The sequence below is a fragment of the Coenobita brevimanus genome, chromosome 65 (assembly GCF_032717465.1).
Source record: "Coenobita brevimanus isolate Jiangsu-jjx chromosome 65, ASM3271746v2, whole genome shotgun sequence".
NCBI lineage: Eukaryota > Metazoa > Arthropoda > Malacostraca > Decapoda > Coenobitidae > Coenobita > Coenobita brevimanus.
The window spans coordinates 44258551-44277125 of NC_137018.1; the positions used below are offsets into that span (position 1 = coordinate 44258551).

General features: G+C 41.9%; 1 protein-coding gene across 1 annotated transcript in view; it reads left to right on the top strand.

Annotated features, from left to right (window-relative positions):
- The window catches only part of LOC145405084 (NAD(P) transhydrogenase, mitochondrial-like), a 191692-nt gene that overhangs the window by 150924 nt on the left and 22193 nt on the right, over positions 1–18575 (top strand). The window contains exon 16 of the mRNA XM_080276595.1: positions 4573–4732. Coding sequence (XP_080132721.1) covers positions 4573–4732 — 160 coding nt within the window. The remainder of the gene's footprint in view (positions 1–4572; positions 4733–18575) is intronic.

The following is an 18575-nucleotide window of genomic DNA, read 5'->3' on the forward strand; positions in this document are numbered from 1 at the left end:
TCTCTATAGCTTTATTCTTGGTGAATATTTTTCTACAGTCATCATCATCATCCAATCCTACATTGCCCCATGAGGAGCGTAAAAGCCAGGGGCTAGGCAAGTTAGTCCAGCAAGGTATAAATTTTTGGTTTTTGCCTAACTTCAACTTGTCACTTTGAATTTTTATTTTCTTTGTTTTCCTTTTATGAACATGCTGTGATAAAGGCAACTGTTTAGCTTCAAAATAACGCCACAACCAGCATCCTATCATAAAAACTGTATTTACACTGACCGATCAAAGAAAAACATCACGAAGCGAATGTGCTCCGAGACTAAAATAAAATTGTGCATCTCTTTCCTTTCACTTTACTGCACAATGAAGTGCAAAAATTACCATAATCTGTTTATCATTGTAAAGGTAATTCATTGTATTTTTGCATGGTTTAAACCAAATTTACATATATTTACTCATTATTTTTTGCGGAATATTTTTCTACGGCAAGGTATAAAATTTTTGCTTTTCGCCTAACTTCAGCTCATCGTTTTGACATTTTATTTTCTTTGTTCTCCTTTTTTTAACATACTACGATAAAGTACAACTACACTCAACCCTCGATTTGCCGGACTAAAACGGGGGTAGACCAGTCCGGTAATGGCAAAAGTCCTGCCCCACATACGATTCCCTGGACTATTGCCATACTTTGTCCGAATTCTCCTATATTGTCTGGCAATTATTCCGATAATCTAGAGCATTCTGGAATGTAGGCTACCTATACCAACATAACTAACATACACAGTAAATAAAATAATAACTGATGCAATAACAATAATAATAACTGACACAATAGCTGTATTTTGCTAGCTACAACCCTAAGAATGGTTGTTTAAACAGTTCTTGATGATAATGTGGAGGGTATGATAGAAAAAATCAGAAAGCTGAGGAAAAAGAGGAAAATAAGCAAGGAATGGAGCACCACAAGGTCATCCAACAACTAATCAGCTGACCGAGATACAAACACACAATCTTGGACCGAATGGGCAATTTTAATTGGAAAATATTTTAATCTTTATCACCATATAGGTTTCTATCTATCTATCTATTGCCAGACGCCTCAATCCCGTTCGGGATGGCCACAAACAAATTGCCTCCATGTCGCCCTGTCCCCCGCCATTTCACTGCCCTGCTCCCAACTCACACCCCCTCTCTCATATACCTCTCCATCTCATCCTCGGCCTCCCCCTCCCTCTTCCCACCTCCACCTCACTCACATACACTCTCTTTGTCAGTCTTTCACTCTCCATCCTCTCCACATGGCCAAACCACCTCAGTGTATTCCTCCTAACGCTTCCTATCACATCCACATCCACACCACAATGCTCCTTTATATCCTCAATTGTCAGCCTGACTCTCCATGTGACTCCCCAGGCTTTTCTTAAATAACTCATTTCCACTGCTCTCACTCTTGACTTGTGTCCTTCCAGCAACGTCTAAGCTACACTTCCATACGTTAGAATTGGTATCACAATACTGTCATGTAGTAACTTTTTCACTTCCATGCTCACTTCCCTGCTTCTTATCACTGCTTTCAAGGAACCAGCAACCTTTCTTCCCTGCTGTACCCTTTCAAGCACTTCACCCTCCAAACCTCCATCCTTACTCATCACACTACCCAAGTACTTAAACGTACTTACATTTTCCAATTCTTCACTATCCAACCTCTCTGTACATTCACTGACTTCACCTTTCTCAAAGACCATCACTTTACTCTTCCCTACATTCACCTTTAGATTCCGTTTCTTACACACTCTCCCAAACTCATCCACCAAGCCTTGCAGCTCTCCTTCGTCTTCACACAACACAGTATCATCTGCAAACAACAGTACAGGGAGTTTCCAAACACTACCCTCTCTCTCACCAGGCCACTTCAACATCCACTACCCATATAGGTTTGCACACCTACTTATTTGAAATTCAATCAAAAATTTGTGCTTAATTGATTATTAATAGAAAATCAGGATTCAGAGCGATATTTCTTAAAGTTAACATGTGTTTTGCCCCTAGACTAACAAGTCGCCGTGACGGACTTTTGTTTTGTAATAAATATCGATTTACAATCCAGATACTTTTTTTGCACTCAAAGTAAACATTTATGCAAAACAGAAGTCTGTCAAGGCATCCTGATGATCTGAAGGGGAAGTATCTGCTAACAATGGCCAACCACAAATCAGCTGATCGAGATACAATAATCAAATGTGAGCTCAATCCTGGACAGAATCGGTAATTTTAATTGGAAAATATTTTAATCTTTATCACCATATAGGTTTGCACACCTAATTATTTGAAATTCAGTCAAAAGTTTGTGCTTAATTTATTTATTAATAGAAAATCAGGATTCAGAGTGAAACTTTCTTGAAGTTAGCAGAAGTGTTTTGCCTTTTTTTTTATTTTTATTTTTATTATTATTATTTTTTTTTTTGATAAATATCGATTTACATTGTAGATACATTTTTTTTTGTACTTAAATATTTTTGCAAAATAGGAAGTCTCAAGATGTGCTGACAATCTGAAGGGGAAATATCTGCTAACATTGGCCAACCACTCATCAGCTGACAGAGATATAAACACTGATGATCTGAAGGGGAAAGATCTACTAACATTTGTGCATTTCAGCTCTGAAACCTAATTTTTTAATTAAGTTATATTAAGTAAAATTTTTTAAGTAGATTTCAGACAATTAGGTGTGTATGAGCCACTGTGGCAAAAAAAATTAAAATAGTTTCCTGTGAAAACTGCCAATTTGGTATTTAGTCACACAGAGTCGGGTGAGGTAAGTGAGTAGGAATGGATCCCATTGACTTTGTCCGTAAGAAAATATATATTTTTTCATTACCTATGAATATTATTGTGTCCAAGCCTTCCTTAAACTTTACTGTGTTATGCAATAAACTATTTATAGTGGCATTTAAGAAAGGTAAGAGGCAAATGGGATATTGCCACAAGTTAGGAGCTGGTGGCATGAAGCAGATTGGTGACCAAGATGCATTTCATATATGAAAATAATTTCTTGTGTGTGTTACAAATGGCCTTCATCGAGTCAAAATCTTGCTAAAATAATACTGTGTTGTGCAGCACACTGCTTATAATTTTATATGAGAGAATAATGGCCGGACTTTTGTTGAGAATCCTGGACTTGTACGGGCATTTGTTTGGCATTTGATAATATTGTCAAGCCTCAGCCCATGTCTGGGAAATCCAAAATCCGGGAAATAGGGGTCTGCCAAATCGAGGGTCGAGTGTATTCAGCTTTAAAATGACACCAAAACCAACATTCTATCATGAAAAGTGTATTTACACAGAGCGATCAGAGTAAAATATCAGGCTGCCCTGAAACCTGATAGGGTTAATAAAATTAGGGTGCGTGCTACATTAGCATGTAAACATCGGCGAAAACATCTGGAATGAAGTGAACTGTGAACACCTGACTGCTTGGGATGGTACAATAGGATCGCGTAAACGTACCAGTGACCTTTGTTTCCTTCCCTTAATTGCTCGCAGTTTTTTATAGCTCACCCTTACTCAGCATCACTAACACCAGTACAATAAAGCGTTGTTCAAGGCCGGGAGCTATGAAAGTGAAAATTTAATACATTATTGTTTGTATCAGTCCTCTCTTTTTCATACATACACATAAGAACGAACAAAAGAATGAACAGTAAATGTACACTAACTTTAAGGAGCAGATATAACGTGCTCAGTCGGTCCCATATATATTGGGAAGAGCGATACCAAACGAAGCATGTGGAACTGAATGCTAACCTACGAGAACATGTGGGACTAATGAGTAATTTTTTTCTGATTAGCAAACAGTTTTATTCCATTACCATTGTTATCAGGTCTAAAAGCTGTAAGCTTCTTATAATTTCCTCTTTCCAGGGCATCATCCTTGCCCATATTCACATGCACAGTTACAGTCTTCAGCCAATCGTCTGGGACAACTCACTCATGTATATATAATCTTATTTACCAGGTCAGTGACTAACCTCATTCCTATATCTCCTGAGGCCTTCAACATTTCAGCAGTCAACCCAGACACATCTATTGCCTTCCCCATCTGCACCCTGCCTATTGCCCTGCTCACAGTAGCAGCATCAATCAAAGGCCAAGGGCCAAACACTGGATCTGCTGGCTTCAAACCTGCCTTGCCCCAGTCATTCTCCTCATTCAACAACTGGCTGTAATGCTTTCTCCATGTGCCTAATATCCCCACTGTTCACCACAACCCTTCCTTCATCATCTTTCACACACTGCTCACCTATGATATCCCTATTCTCCCTCTTCATGTGATTTGCCTCCTTAAAAATCACATTCTTCCCATCCACACGATTTAGGTTAAGTAAAAGTCTCTGTGACTCGGACTTTGCCCTGTCAGCCTCTTTTCTATCCCTACACATGGCAGTCAAATATTCCTCTTTGTTATCACCCTTCTTCCATTCCTAGAAAAGACTTGTTTTCTCTTTAACTGCAGCTTCTACAACCTCATCCCACCACCAAGTCACTTTGTCAGAAAATAATGCCCTCTTTGCTCTTTGCAGGCAATGAATCGATCACTTCCCAATGTGATTTTGGGTGGTTTTGGGACTTCATCAACAGGCACTGGAAAGCCCATGGAGATCACTGGCACCCACACTGAGACCAATGTGGAACAAACCGTTGAGATGATGACCAATGCCAAGAATATTATCATTGTTCCTGGTATGTGGCTATCTTTGCTTGATAGATATTGGAATTAGGTCACGTATACAGTATAGAATTGCTAATTTTATTTTATACAGTAGTATTAGTGTTATGTTGATTTTTTTTAACCCTTTCTAATAGTTTGGTTACTCCCATTGCCTAACACGCCGGGGGGTTTCGTACATTATCCACTCCTCCCTTTGGGGGATTTCAGTGATTTTGGAAAAATACCCTTGCTTCAAACCCCGATATCTGCCAAACTAAAATAGCTAGAGAAAAAATAAAGATACACAAGACTCACCAACTCTAACCCTTTCAAATGAAAGTATCCCCAGGTCTCTGGGTGGTCCTGTCAATGAGTAAGGATAAGTTAAAGATGACTGTTTTTTCATGTTTTGGTAGGCTGTATCCAAGCACGCATCACTGTCAGTGACCTTGGACTCGCTGGGTAGTGTTGGCAGCATTGATTGGAGCAGTGATTGTAACACTACCCTGGCTTCCTTCGAAGGAAATTGGAATTTTCCACTCAATCTTCGACTTTTCCATACTCACTGTCGCAAGGATGAGTAGCACCCTGTTCATGTGGCTCCCCATAGGGCTTTCCGCCCATTTCATGGTGCCACAATGCCCCATAGGTGTGTGGGAAAGGAACAGCTCTTTGATTTTCTGTATTATTCATAGTGCTTTGCCTAAGACACATCTAATATACTATAGCAGTAGCTGTGTGTGTGTGTGTGTGTGTGTATTTTGGGCAGCCGAAACTACACATTCAAATTGCACCAAAATTGGCACAGAAATCGCAGAATATTCGCTGATGTGAAAAAAGTTGGTCACATCACGATTGAAAACCTTTTATTATATTTAATGAGCGATCACATTTTGACCAAAAAAAACGCCACTCCTGGCGCCTGGCATAGGATCCCCATAAAATTTTTTGCCCACAGGTATGACTAAAGTATTTCGGACTTGCGTTCGGACAACTTGGATTCCATTCCCGAAGCAGCAAACAACACGACCTGTTGGTTAGCTGCAAAAAAATCCAAGTGACAGTGTTACACTAGAACAGCACATAAATGTGAGAGCCCTCTACAGGAGCAAGTGCGAGGGGCCCGAAGGGCCCATGAGCACTTGTTATACTCTTAAGTACAGTATTCCCAAACCTGCTGCTGACTATCCAGGAGGAGGTGTAGCACTTAACTTCACGGCAGCACTTGCAAACGTTTCTTTCATGGACTCAGACCTGGCCCCATCTTCATTTGAATTTATGAACATATCAATAAATTTCCATCAGAATACCATTAGAATCACGGTTGTCTATCAACCAGGTCATCCGAGCACAGATCGAGGTTTTATGGAGGAGTTTGGGCAGTTTCTTCAAGTGTTTTCTCTAAAATCTACAGGAATTCTTGTTTGCGTTGATTTCAGTTATTAGGTTGACAGTCCCCAGTGAGAACCATTTTCTTCAGAATTCCTTGAGTTGATCACCCATAATAATTTTTTCAGCCATGTGAGTGATCTTTCTCTCATCTCAGGACATGTCCTTGACTTGATCTTAACCCCTGTTGGTTGCAGGTGCGTATCGGATGTGGAGGTTGACTCATTTGACCCTCTCATCTTTGATCATGCTCTGCTTATTTTTAGTTTTGATATCCTGAAATTCCCTTCCTGTAAACAGGTCATCAGGTTCAGAAATTACAGGAACGTTGACCACCATTCGATGCGTCATGAAATTGATCAGCATTTAAACTGCATTGATTCTGCGAATCTTTCTTCTGATGGTTTGGTTGATATATGTAAATATGAGCTTGGGTCAATTTTTGATCATTATTGTCATTGTATGTGATAATTCTCCGTGGTCTGGTCTATCCATTAATTCTTTGCGTAGACAACGTAGAAAGGCAGAACGACAGTGGTGCTTGAAATGGACTGAATTAACTCGTTTTGCGTTATGTTTGTGTGAGAAGAGTGGTTGTTCCCACTGTAAAAGCCCAGAAGGCAAGATATTATCAAAATAAAGTTGATTCATGTGGTGGTGATTTAAAAAAAAGCTGTCTGCAGTTCCGAACAACTTGGTTGGTTGGAGGAATGTAATTGTTAAACTAACTTTTGTATCTGATGCCCAATTGGCTTCTGATTTTGCTTCTTTTTTACAACTAAGTTACCTCCTATAAGAAATGATTTATGCAACAGTTCTAGTGAAGTGTACTCAGTTGACTTCCAACCACAGTGTACTATTCATCCACTGGGTGTAAATAAAGTCAAATGTTACATCAGAAAACTTAACAAAACATTTGCCCACTCGATCCGTGTAACTTGTCACAACTGCCAGATGTGTATGAGCATGCAGCATGCTTTATCTGCAACATAATAAATAGATGCTTCCTAGAAAGTAATTTTGTGCAGTCTGAGAAATGTGTCTGGCTTAGGCCCCTGATCAAGAAACCTGGCCTTGATGTCGAGAGCATGACAAATCATCGCCCTGTCTCTAACCTGTCTTTCTTATCCAAGAATATTGAGCAGGCCATACTTGATCAACTCTTACCACTACTGTAACATAACAGAGTTGTTCCTGTTGTTCAGTCAGCATACAAAAAATACATTCAACTGAAACTATATAAGCAAGAATTCATAGTGACTTGATGGAATGTCCTCTCTCCTAGTTTTCTTGCATCTGTCTGCAGGTATTGATACAGTAGATCATAAACTATTGTTGGATGATCTGTATTTTTATGGCATTCGTGATAGTGCCCTTTTGCTCCTTAAGTTCCATCTGTCGGACAGATCTCAGAGAGTGGTTGTTGATTATCCTAGCTCTGATTCTGCTCCCCTTCTATTTGGAGTCCCTCAAGCATCAGTTTCAGGTCCAATTCTATTTATTGTCTACGTGAGTAGTTTATCATCTTATTGTGATGCTCACGATGTGTCGTATCATTTTTATGTTGACGACACTCAGCTCTTCATTAAGATGTCAGATATCAATGATACTAATACTAAGCTTGAATCTCTGTTGTCTGGTATTAAGATTTGGATGGCTAGGAGGCAAGCTGAATGATGGTAAAACTGAGATAATCATCATTAGAGGAAACAGAAGGGATGACGACACTGATAATGCCCTGTGTCTGAATATTGGCATGTTACAGCTTCATCCAGTCAGTTCTGTTCGAAATCTGAGTGTTTATTTTAATTCAGAGTTAAATTACAAGGAACATATTAATCAGGTTGTCAGAGGGTGTAACCTGCATATGAGAAATCTCTACTCTGTTAGAAAGTACCTGAATAGATGTTGCCTCTTAACATTGGTCCATGCAGTGGTCTTGTCTTGTGTTGACTATTGTAATTCATTGTGGATTGGTCTTCCAAATAATATACTAACAAAAGTTCGGTCTGTGTTGAACAGGGCAGCACGGCTAATCTTTGGTCTCCCCCCCCAAGGACCTCGACTACACCGTTCCTAATTGAGCTGCATTGGTTACCAGTAAAGGCTAGAATTGAATTTCAACTGTCTTATTATTCTAAAGGTTCTTAATTTTAATGAACTGAAGTATGTTGCTGAATTGTTCAAACTCGCATCGGCACGCCCAGATGAGATATTACATAGTGAAGATGATTCCTTGCATCTTGACGAGCCTGGAGCCATTCACAAGTCATCTTTCTCTGATCATTCTTTTGTGTATAGAGTCCTTTGATTATATAATAGATTGCCATTGTCCATGAGACAACTCTCTTCTGTTTAATCCTTTAAGAGACAACTGAAAGCCTTTCTTTTTTCAAAATGCTACGACATGGAGAGTGGTACTATGATGGATGATTATAAGGTTTAATTATTGCACTCCTCATTTATTTATTTATTTTTTTTTTTTACGATGGAGTTTGTATTGTATATGAGAGATGTCCCAGTTCTTGTAATTGTAAAAATGATGTATATGTGTGTCGAGCGCTAGTGAATTCCCTATGGAAGAACTGGCCCTTTTGAGAAACAGAAGACCAGATGATTATTATTGTTATTATTATTACTATCATTATTATTATTATTATTATTATTATTATTATTATTATTATTATTACTCATATTTTGCGTCAAATATAATAATTTCCCTATACAGCGACACTTATACTTGCACTTGACATCATGATTATGGGTAACTGCACTTTAGGAAGTAACTATTGTGGCTGTTTCATGCAGTATGTTTGAGTATGAGGTAATTATGTGTAATGAAATTGTGACTGCAGGTAATTTGTACTAATCGGGGGCATTGTGAAAATATTACTGGTATACAGATCCTACATTTTTTGTACTTGACATGACAAATATGCTTATGCTCACATACTCAGCATTATTTTCTTAGTAATGAGGGAAAAAATATAGTTATAGCCAACCAGGTAATTCTCCTTCTCGCCCGCAGACTCATAGTTTTCTTTCATGTAGCGGGTACGGTTACTCAAGGTATTTCCAATAATTGTTTCACCAGTAACCATAAACAGTGACACTTATTGCATTGCACTTTTAAAACTATTATAAAACACTTATATCATAACATAGGAGGAGTAGACTGTAGCACCAGTCGAGCAGGGCAGTACTCCTAAGGTGGATGGAAAGCTGATGACAGAGAGCTGGAGCTCCCGTTTCATCAGCCCTCAGGACTAGTTCCTGACCATCCCCCTTTGCTGAACTTTTTCATTGTTCCAGTAACATAGAGAGTAGGCCAGCTTGCTCTCCAATACAAGTTTCTCTAATTGTCAACACCAAACTACTTGCATAGTACACACTACACTACCTTTTCAAAATTAAAAAAGAAAATGAAAAATGGCTTTAACAAATCATGCCTCAGAGTCCCTGGGGGAGGTGGACCATAAATTCTCCCACTATCCACCCCTCTCCCGGTGATTACTCTGAGAGATGCCTGGAACCACTGTCTGACTCACTTCTTCATTTCTGCAACATTCGCGGCCTTTCCTGTAACTTTCTCTCTGTCGAACGTCACCTTTCCTCCTCTAAACCTCACCTTCTCTTCTTGACAGAGACTAAGCTGTCTGAAGCAACTGACAGCAAACCCTTTTCTGTTTCCTTCTCCTTTCTCTATACTCATTTCAAAGCTAAAGGTGGCTGTTGTGTATATGTACGCAACAACTTATCTTGCTCTCGTGTTCCTGAACTTGATTCTTCTGATTTCTCTACACTATGGCTTCGGCTATCCTGTCATTCTCTGAATAAATATATCTGTGCTGTTTACTTATCTCCTAATTCTACTGACTATCAAAAATTCTTTGACTATCTTACTTCTATGATGGAATACATTCTGACCATTTCTCCTTTCTCTGAAATCTCCATTCTAGGAGATTCAGATGTTCACCACCACCTTTGGCTCTCCTCTCCTTTCACTGATCCACCTGGTGAACAAGCCTACGTCTTTTCTATCCGTAATGACATAGAGCAGCTTGTACAGCACCCTACCGGTATCCCTGACCGCCTTGGAGAGAGCGCCAACATACTCGACCTCTTCCTTACAACTAATCTTTTGCTTACACTGTTAATCTTTCCTCTCTCTTGGGCTCCTTCGATCACAACCTCATCACCTTAACCTGTCCTATCGCTCCGGTACGGCCTGTGGACCCTCCAAAGAAACGTCGTCTATGGCACTTTGGAGCTGCAGATTGGGAGGTCCTCAGGCAGTACCTCTTTGATTTTCCATGGAATGATTATTGCTTCCATGGCCGGGAGCCATCTGAGTGTGCCTTGCGCATTACGGAGGTTATTCTCTTGGGCATGGAAGCATACATTCCCTTCTCATATCCTCCTACTAATGCAAGAAAGCCTTGGTTTAATCACGCTTGTTCTAATGCAGTCCACAACAAGGAGAGGGTTTATAAAAGGTACCGGAGCCAACCCACCCCTGAATCTCATCTTGTTTATGTTTCTGCCCAGAAGCGTGCTAAGTCTGTTCTTCGCTCTGCAAAAAATAATTTCATCTGTACTAAATGCTATCAGCTCTCCGACTCGAATTCTTCCCGTTACTTCTGGCACCTTGCCAAAAACCTTTCTAACAACTTTACCTCATCGTCGTTTCCTCCTCTTCTATTCTGGTGGCTCTGTAGCTATTTCTTCTATTGATAAAGCAGATCTCTTCGCTCAGACTTTCTCCTCCAATTCCACCTTAGACGATTCCGGTGCTGTTCCTCCATCACTTACCCCCTCGGACTTCCTTATGGCTGACATTAAAATTTCTTCAGCCGATGTATTTTCTGCCATCACTGGCCACAATACTAACAAGGCATATGGACCTGATCGAGTCCCTCCTGTTGTCCTCAAGAACTGTGCTTCAGTGCTTACACCCTGCCTAGGTAAACTCTTTTGCCTTTGTCTGTCAACTTGTACCTTTCCTTCTTGCTGGAAGTTTGCTCTCATTCAGCCAGTCCCAAAGAAGGGTGACCATTCCCAACCCTCTAACTATCATCCAATTGCTTTAACATCCTGTGTCTCAAAAGTTTTCGAGTCAGTTCATAACAAAAATTTGAAAGCATCTTTACTATCATAACTTTCTTTCTGATCGTCAGTATGGGTTCTGTCAGGGGCGCTCCACTGGCGATCTTCTCACCTACCTTTCAGACTTCTGGTCATCCTCCTTTCGGGACTTTGGCGACAGCTGTGCCATTGCACTTGACATCTCAAAGGCTTTCAGTCGAGTCTGGCATAAATCTTTAATTTCCAAACTGCCCTCTTATGGTTTCTTTCCTTCTATCTGTGCCTTCATCTATAACTTCCTTTCTGGCCGTTCTGTAGCCGCTGTTGTAGACGGCCATCGATCTTCTCCTAGATCTTTCAACTGTGGTGTTCCTCAGGGCTTTGTCCTATCACCAACTCTCTTTATTTTATTCATCAGTGATCTTCTAAGCTGTACATCTAACCCCATCCACTCTTACGGTGATGACTCCACCCTTTACCTTTCCATTCGGTTCCTGCAACGTCCATCTCAGCAGTTACTTCAACAGACAAGGGATGAGGCTATGGCACACCTAATGTCTGACTTGGCTCATATCTCTGACTGGGGTAAAAATAATCTTGTTGTTTTTAATGCATCAAAAACTCAGTTTTTATGCCTATCAACCTGAGAATCTTCCAAAGGAGTACCCGCTAATGTTTAATAATATTCAGCTTAATCCTGCATCATCCTTGAACATGCTTGGGGTTTCATTCACTCAGTACTTTTTTTTTTTTTTTTTTTTTTTTATGCGAGGAAGAAGGAACCAAAGGCCATGAGCCCGCAGTAACAGTTCCCTCCAAGAGAAAAACAAAATACAATAGAGAGCCAAATTCAAGATCCGATCATTTTGAGATGCCTGGACACACTACGTTTGAAAGACTGGAGATCATAGGCAGAAGGAAATACAGACAGAGGGAGACAGTTCCAGAGCTGACCTGTTGCATAAATGAAAGACTGGGAGTAACGATTAACTCTTGCATTAGAGAGTTGGACAGAAAAGGGATGAGAGTTTGCTGCCAGACGGGTGCTACGTGCCCGTCGTAGAGGTGGAGGAATGCAAGCAGACAGTTCAGAGGAGCAGTGACCATTAAAGTAGCGATAGAAAAGAGATAAAGATGCAACAGTGCGGCGAAGAGACAGAGGTTGAAGGGAGTCAGTAAGAGGAGGAGAGTTAATGAGACGAAAAGCCTTTGACTCCACCCTATTGAGAAGAGCTGTATGTGGGGAGCCTCCCCACACATGAGAGTTGTACTCCACACAGGGGCGGATAAAACCCCTGTATAGAGTCAACAATTGTGCAGGGGTAAAGAAAGAGCGGAGTCGGCTTAGCACACCCAATCTCTTGGAAGCAGATTTTACAAGAGATGCAATATGATCTTTCCAAGATAAGTCCCGAGTAAATGAAACCCCAAGCATGTTCAAGGATGATGCAGGATTAATCTGAATATTATTAAACATTAGTGGGTATACCTGTGGAAGATTTTGTCGGGTTGATAGGTGTAAGAACTGAGTCTTAGATGCATTAAAGACAACCATATTATTTTTACCCCAGTCAGAGATATGAGCCAAGGCAGACATTAGGTGTGCCATAGCCTCATCCCTTGTTTCTTGAAGTAACTTGAGATGGGCGTTGCGGGAACCGAATGGAAAGGTGAAGGGTGGAGTCATCAGCGTATGAGTGGATAGGGTTAGATGTACAGCTTAGAAGATCATTGTTGAATAAAAGGAAGAGAGTTGGTGATAGGACAGAGCCCTGAGGAACACCACTGTTGATAGATCTAGGAGAAGAACGCTGGCCATCTACGACAGCAGCTATAGAACGACCAGAAAGGAAGCTAGCGATGAAGGCACAGATAGAAGGATAGAAACCGTAGGAGGGCAGTTTGGAAATTAAAGATTTATGCCAGACTCGATCGAAAGCCTTTGAGATGTCAAGTGCAATGGCAAAGCTTTCGCCAAAGTCCCGAAAGGAGGATGACCAGGAGTCTGAAAGGTAGGTGAGAAGATCGCCAGTGGAGCGTCCCTGACGGAACCCATACTGACGATCGGAAAGAAGGTTGTGATAGGAAAGATGCCTTAAAATTTTTCTATTAATAATTGACTCGAAAACTTTTGAAATACAGGACGTTAAAGCAATTGGACGATAGTTGGAGGGTTGGGAGTGGTCACCCTTCTTTGGGACTGGCTGAATGAGAGCAAACTTCCAGCAAGAAGGAAAGGTACAAGTTGACAGACAAAGGTGAAATAGTTTGCCTAGGCAGGGTGTAAGCACAGAAGCACAGTTTTTGAGAACAACAGGAGGGACCCCATCAGGGCCATATGCCTTGTTAGTACTGAGGCCAGTAATGGCAGAAAATACATCAACTGAAGAAATTTTAATGTCAGCCATGAGGAAGTCAGAGGGGGGAAGTGGTGGTGGAACAGCACCGGAATCGTCTAAGGTGGAATTGGAGGAGAAAGTCTGTGCGAAAAGATCTGCTTTATCAGTAGAAGAAATAGCTACAGAACCATCAGAGTAGAAAAGAGGAGGGAAGGATGATGAGGTAAAGTTGTTAGAAAGATTTTTGGCAAGGTGCCAGAAGGAGCGGGAAGAATTCGAGTTGGAGAGTTGAGAGCATTTAGTATGGATGAAATTATTTTTAGTAGAGCGAAGAACAGACTTAGCACGATTCTGGGCAGAAACGTAAAGATTATGTGATTCAGGGGTGGGTTGGCTCCGGTACCTTTTGTAGGCCTTCTCCTTGTTGCGGACAGCATTAGAACAAGCGTGATTAAACCAAGGCTTTCTTGCGTTAGTCAAAGGATATGAGAAAGGAATGTATGCTTCCATGCCCGAGAGAATAACCTCCGTAATGCGCAAGGCACACTCAGATGGCTCACAGCCATGGAAGCAATAATCATTCCAGGGAAAATCAAAGAAGTACTGCCTGAGGGCCTCCCAGTCCGCGGCTCCAAAATGCCAGAGACGACGTTTCCCTGGAGGGTCCGCAGGCCTTACTGGAGCGATAGGACAGGTTAAGGTAATAAGGTTGTGATCGGAGGAGCCCAACGGAGAGAAAAGATTAACAGAGTAAGCAGAAGGATTAGTTGTGAGGAAGAGGTCAAGTATGTTGGAGCTCTCTCCAAGGCGGTCAGGGATACGGGTAGGGTGCTGTACAAGCTGCTCTAGGTCATTAAGGATAGAAAAGATGTAGGCTTGTTCACCAGGTGGATCCGTGAAAGGAGAGGAGAGCCAAAGGTGGTGGTGAACATTGAAATCTCCATGAATGGAGATTTCAGAGAAAGGAGAAATGGACAGAATGTGTTCCATCGTAGAAGTAAGATAGTCGAAGAATTTTTGATAGGCAGTAGAATTAGGGGATAAGTAAACAGCACAGATATATTTAGTCAGAGAATGACAGGAAAGCCGAAGCCAGAGAGTGGAGAATTCAGAAGAATCAAGTTCAGGAACACGAGAGCAAGATAAGTCGTTGTGTATGTATACACAACAGCCACCTTTGGCTTTGAAATGAGTATAGAGAAAGTAGGAGGATACAGAAAAGGGTTTGCTGTCAGTTGCCTCAGACAGCTGAGTCTCCGTTAGAAAAAGAAGGTGAGGTTTAGAGGAGGAGAGGTGGTGCTCAACAGAGCGAAAGTTAGATGAAAGGCCGCGAATGTTGCAGAAATGAAGAAGAAGAGAGTCAGACAGTGGTTCCAGGCACCTCGAGTCATCACCGGGAGAGGGGCAGATGGCGGGGGCATTTATGTCCCCCCCCCCCCCCCCGGGGACTCCGAGGCTGGGTGAATTGCCGCCATTTTGGTGAATTTTGAATAGGAAGTGTAGTGTGTACTGTGCATGTAGTTTGGTGAAGATACATAGAGAAATTTGTACTGGAGAGCATGCTGGCCTACTCTCTGTGTAACTGAGACACTGAAAAAGTTCAGCAAAGGGGGATGGTCAGGAACTAGTCCTGAGGGCTGATGAAACGGGAGCTCCAGCACTCCCTGTCATCAGCTTTCCATCCACCTCGGGAGTACTGCCCTGCTCGACTGGTGCTACAGTCTACCCCCTGGGGGTAGGGTTTTTTTTCAAGAATACTCCCCCAGTATCCCTGCTTGTCGTAAAAGGCGACTAAAAGAGTTGGCGGAGGGTTAGTGCCCCTCCCCGGAAAACAACTAACTAAAAAAACAAACAATAAGCCTCGGACAAGGACTGACCAAACGATGACGACCAAGGACCGGACAAAGGACATGGTAATTGGAACTTGGAATGTAAGGGGAGCGAATGATGAGGTGAAAGAGAGAGAGATTGTCCAGGTGCTTGAGGGTGCGAAAGTGGATGTATGTGGAATAACTGAAACAAAATGGAGAGGAGAAAGTGTGAGAGAATGGGAGTATGGATGGGGTGTATGTGCTGGTGTAGGTGAGAATGAGAGGGCAAAGGAAGGAGTATGTATAGTTGTGAGTAAAAGATGGAAGAGGGGCATAAGACAGTATGGATCAGTTGGGTCAAGGATTGTGTGGGTAAAGTTGAAAGTTGGAATACAAATGTGGGCGATTGTGTGTGTGTATGCACCAACGCAAGATCGTGCTACCAGAGTGAGAGAAGAGTTCTGGACAAATGTAGAAGTATGCATGGAAAAGTTTGGAAGGAATGTGAGAGTGTTTTTGATTGGTGATATGAATGGTAAAGTTGGGAATGTGAAGGTGGATGGAATAGTTGGTGAGTGGGGTGTACCTGCTGAATAAATGAGAATGGGAGTGCGTTAGTGGACATTTGTGCTGGGAGGGGGTTGGTGATAGCCAATACCCTCTTCAGGCATAAAATGATCCACAGGTATACATGGCGAGTGATGAGAAGGGTGGGTGGTGAACTGAATGAAAGGAAGGCAATGATTGATTATGTGTGTGTGGATGAAAGGATGCGAAGATGTGTAAAGGATGCAAGAGTGTATATAGGTTGGGGGAGTGGACTTTCTGACCACTACTTGGTGGTGGCCAGAATTAGAATGCAAGTAAGATGGAGGAATAGAAGAAGGGAAAGACGAGAGGAAGGAGTAGTTGCAAGGAGAGTGGAAAGGTTACAAGAGGATGAGAAAAAGGCAGAGTATAAGAGAAAAGTGGAGGAACGATTGGGCAAATATGAATTGGAGCAGATGGGAGACGTGGAAGGTGTGTGTAAGATATTTACAGAAGAAATATGTGCAGCATGTGATGTGGTGTGTGGAAGGAAGAGAAGACGGAGGGGGGGTGCAAGGAACAGCGTGGTGGACTGAAGAGTATATGAGAGAGGGGGGTGTGAGTTGGGAGCAGGGCAGTGAAATGGCGGGGGACAGGGCGACTTGGAGGCGATTTGTTTGTTGCCACCCCAAACAGGATTGAGGCGTCTGGCAATAGATAGATAGATAGTACTTATCTTCGAAAGATCATATTGCATCTCTTGTAAAGTCTGCTTCCAAGAGATTAGGTGTGCTAAGCCGACTCCGTACCTTCTTTACCCCTGCACAATTGTTGACTTTATACACGGGTTTTATTCGCCCCTTTTTAGAGTACAACTCTCGTGTCGGGAGGCTCCCCACGTACAGCTCTTCTCAATAGGGTGGAGTCCAAGGCTTTTTGTCTCATCAACTCTCCTGTTACTGGCTCTCTTCAACCTCTGTCTCTTTGCTGCACTGTTGCATCTTTATCTTTTTTCTGTCGTTGCTTCCATGGTCACTGCTCCTCTGAACTGTCTGCATGCATCCCTCCACCTCTATGATGGGTGCGTAGCACCCGTCTAGCAACAAACTCTTATCCCATCTCTGTCCAACTCTCTAATGCAAGAGTTAACCGTTACTCTCAGTCCTTGATTTATGCAACAGATCAACTCTGGAACTGTCTCCCTCTGTCTGTATTTCCTACTTCCTATGATCTCCAGTTTTTCAAATGCAGGCATCTCAAAATGAATGGATCTTGATTTTGGCTCTTTTTTTTGTATTGTTTTTGTTTTCTTGGAGAGAACAGTTTGTGGGCACTGACCTTTGGTTCCTTCTTTCTTGCATAAAAAGGAATACTTCCTAGATATATCTTATAATATCTTACATTTCACATATTTGTAAAAAATAACACTTGTGCATACCTGTTTACTATTTACAATTTCCCACATGCCTGCCCAGTATCCATGTTTGGAGTGGTATTCGCTAAAACATTTGGGGCATAGGTGGATGTTGCAGTCCACTCATTGGTAGGCTGTCTCTTTTTGTGCTGGGAAACAGTGTTTGGTGGTGTTTCAGACGTGACACTGCCTGTACTTCTGACAAACCTGCAGTGGTATGGCCAGTCTCTACAAGCCTGTGCCGCCAGAAATACTCTGTACAGCATAGTCTGTCAGCTGTAAGTGCTGTCTGCCTCCCCCACCTCACACCTGGCACACATGCAGTTGAATGCTCTTCAAGGAGTTCGTGTGCAAGGTGTCTCTGAAACTCTCATAGAGAGGTTTCTTGACAACCTCCTTGAACAGCATGAAAGCATTCAGGACGGCGATATCAAGAAGGTGTAAAAACGCCTTCTTGTACTACCAGCAGGACTTGTGAAGGCAATCATCCTCACCAGTGTGCATGTTAGACTTACCAGCAAGCTGCATGTTATATTATAATCGTTGACAGCATTGGGCTTCAACATGGGTTCCCCGGTCCTGTAGTCTGTCTCTCCTGTTTCCTCAAACATACCCTTATGTACTACTGGCAACATGTTAACCTGTTTCTTGTCATGCAGGATAAGGGCTAGCATGTTGTCACATTTCTTGATAAGAAGGGGATCTTTCTCAGTATTTGCTGGGAATACAGGGAAATTTTTCCTGTGTGCCCGGACAGTTCCACAGAGCCCAGTACTGTTCAAGCAAATACTTGGTCAGTGCCGGGATTGTGTAATAATTATCAGTGTACAGAATGTGGTATTTGTGGAAATATCTTTCTATCAGCACTTTCACGACATGCTGAGAAACTGTGAGGATTGTCACTAGGTATATCAACATCCGTAGCCGAATAAACTATCACATCAAACACATATTCAGTATTGCAGTTGCAAAGGCCAAAGAATTTTAGTCCAAAGCTGTGATGCTTGGACAGCACATACTGAATAAATGCCAACCTGCCCCAGAATAACATCAGCGACTTGTCATTAACCACTTTCTGAAATGGACGGAAACCCTGGAAAAAGACTTGAGCATGGTCAGGATAGGTCTAATTTTCCATAACTTGTCATTTGGTGCAGGCCTATAATTTCCATTGAAATGCAGGAACCTTAGGATTGCTAGGTACCTGTCACGGGCTATGTACTTATTGAAGACAGGTGTGCCCATGAGTTAATCAGTGGACCAATAGTCATGGAGCACATGTTTTCTTATGTGCACCATCAACATGGTA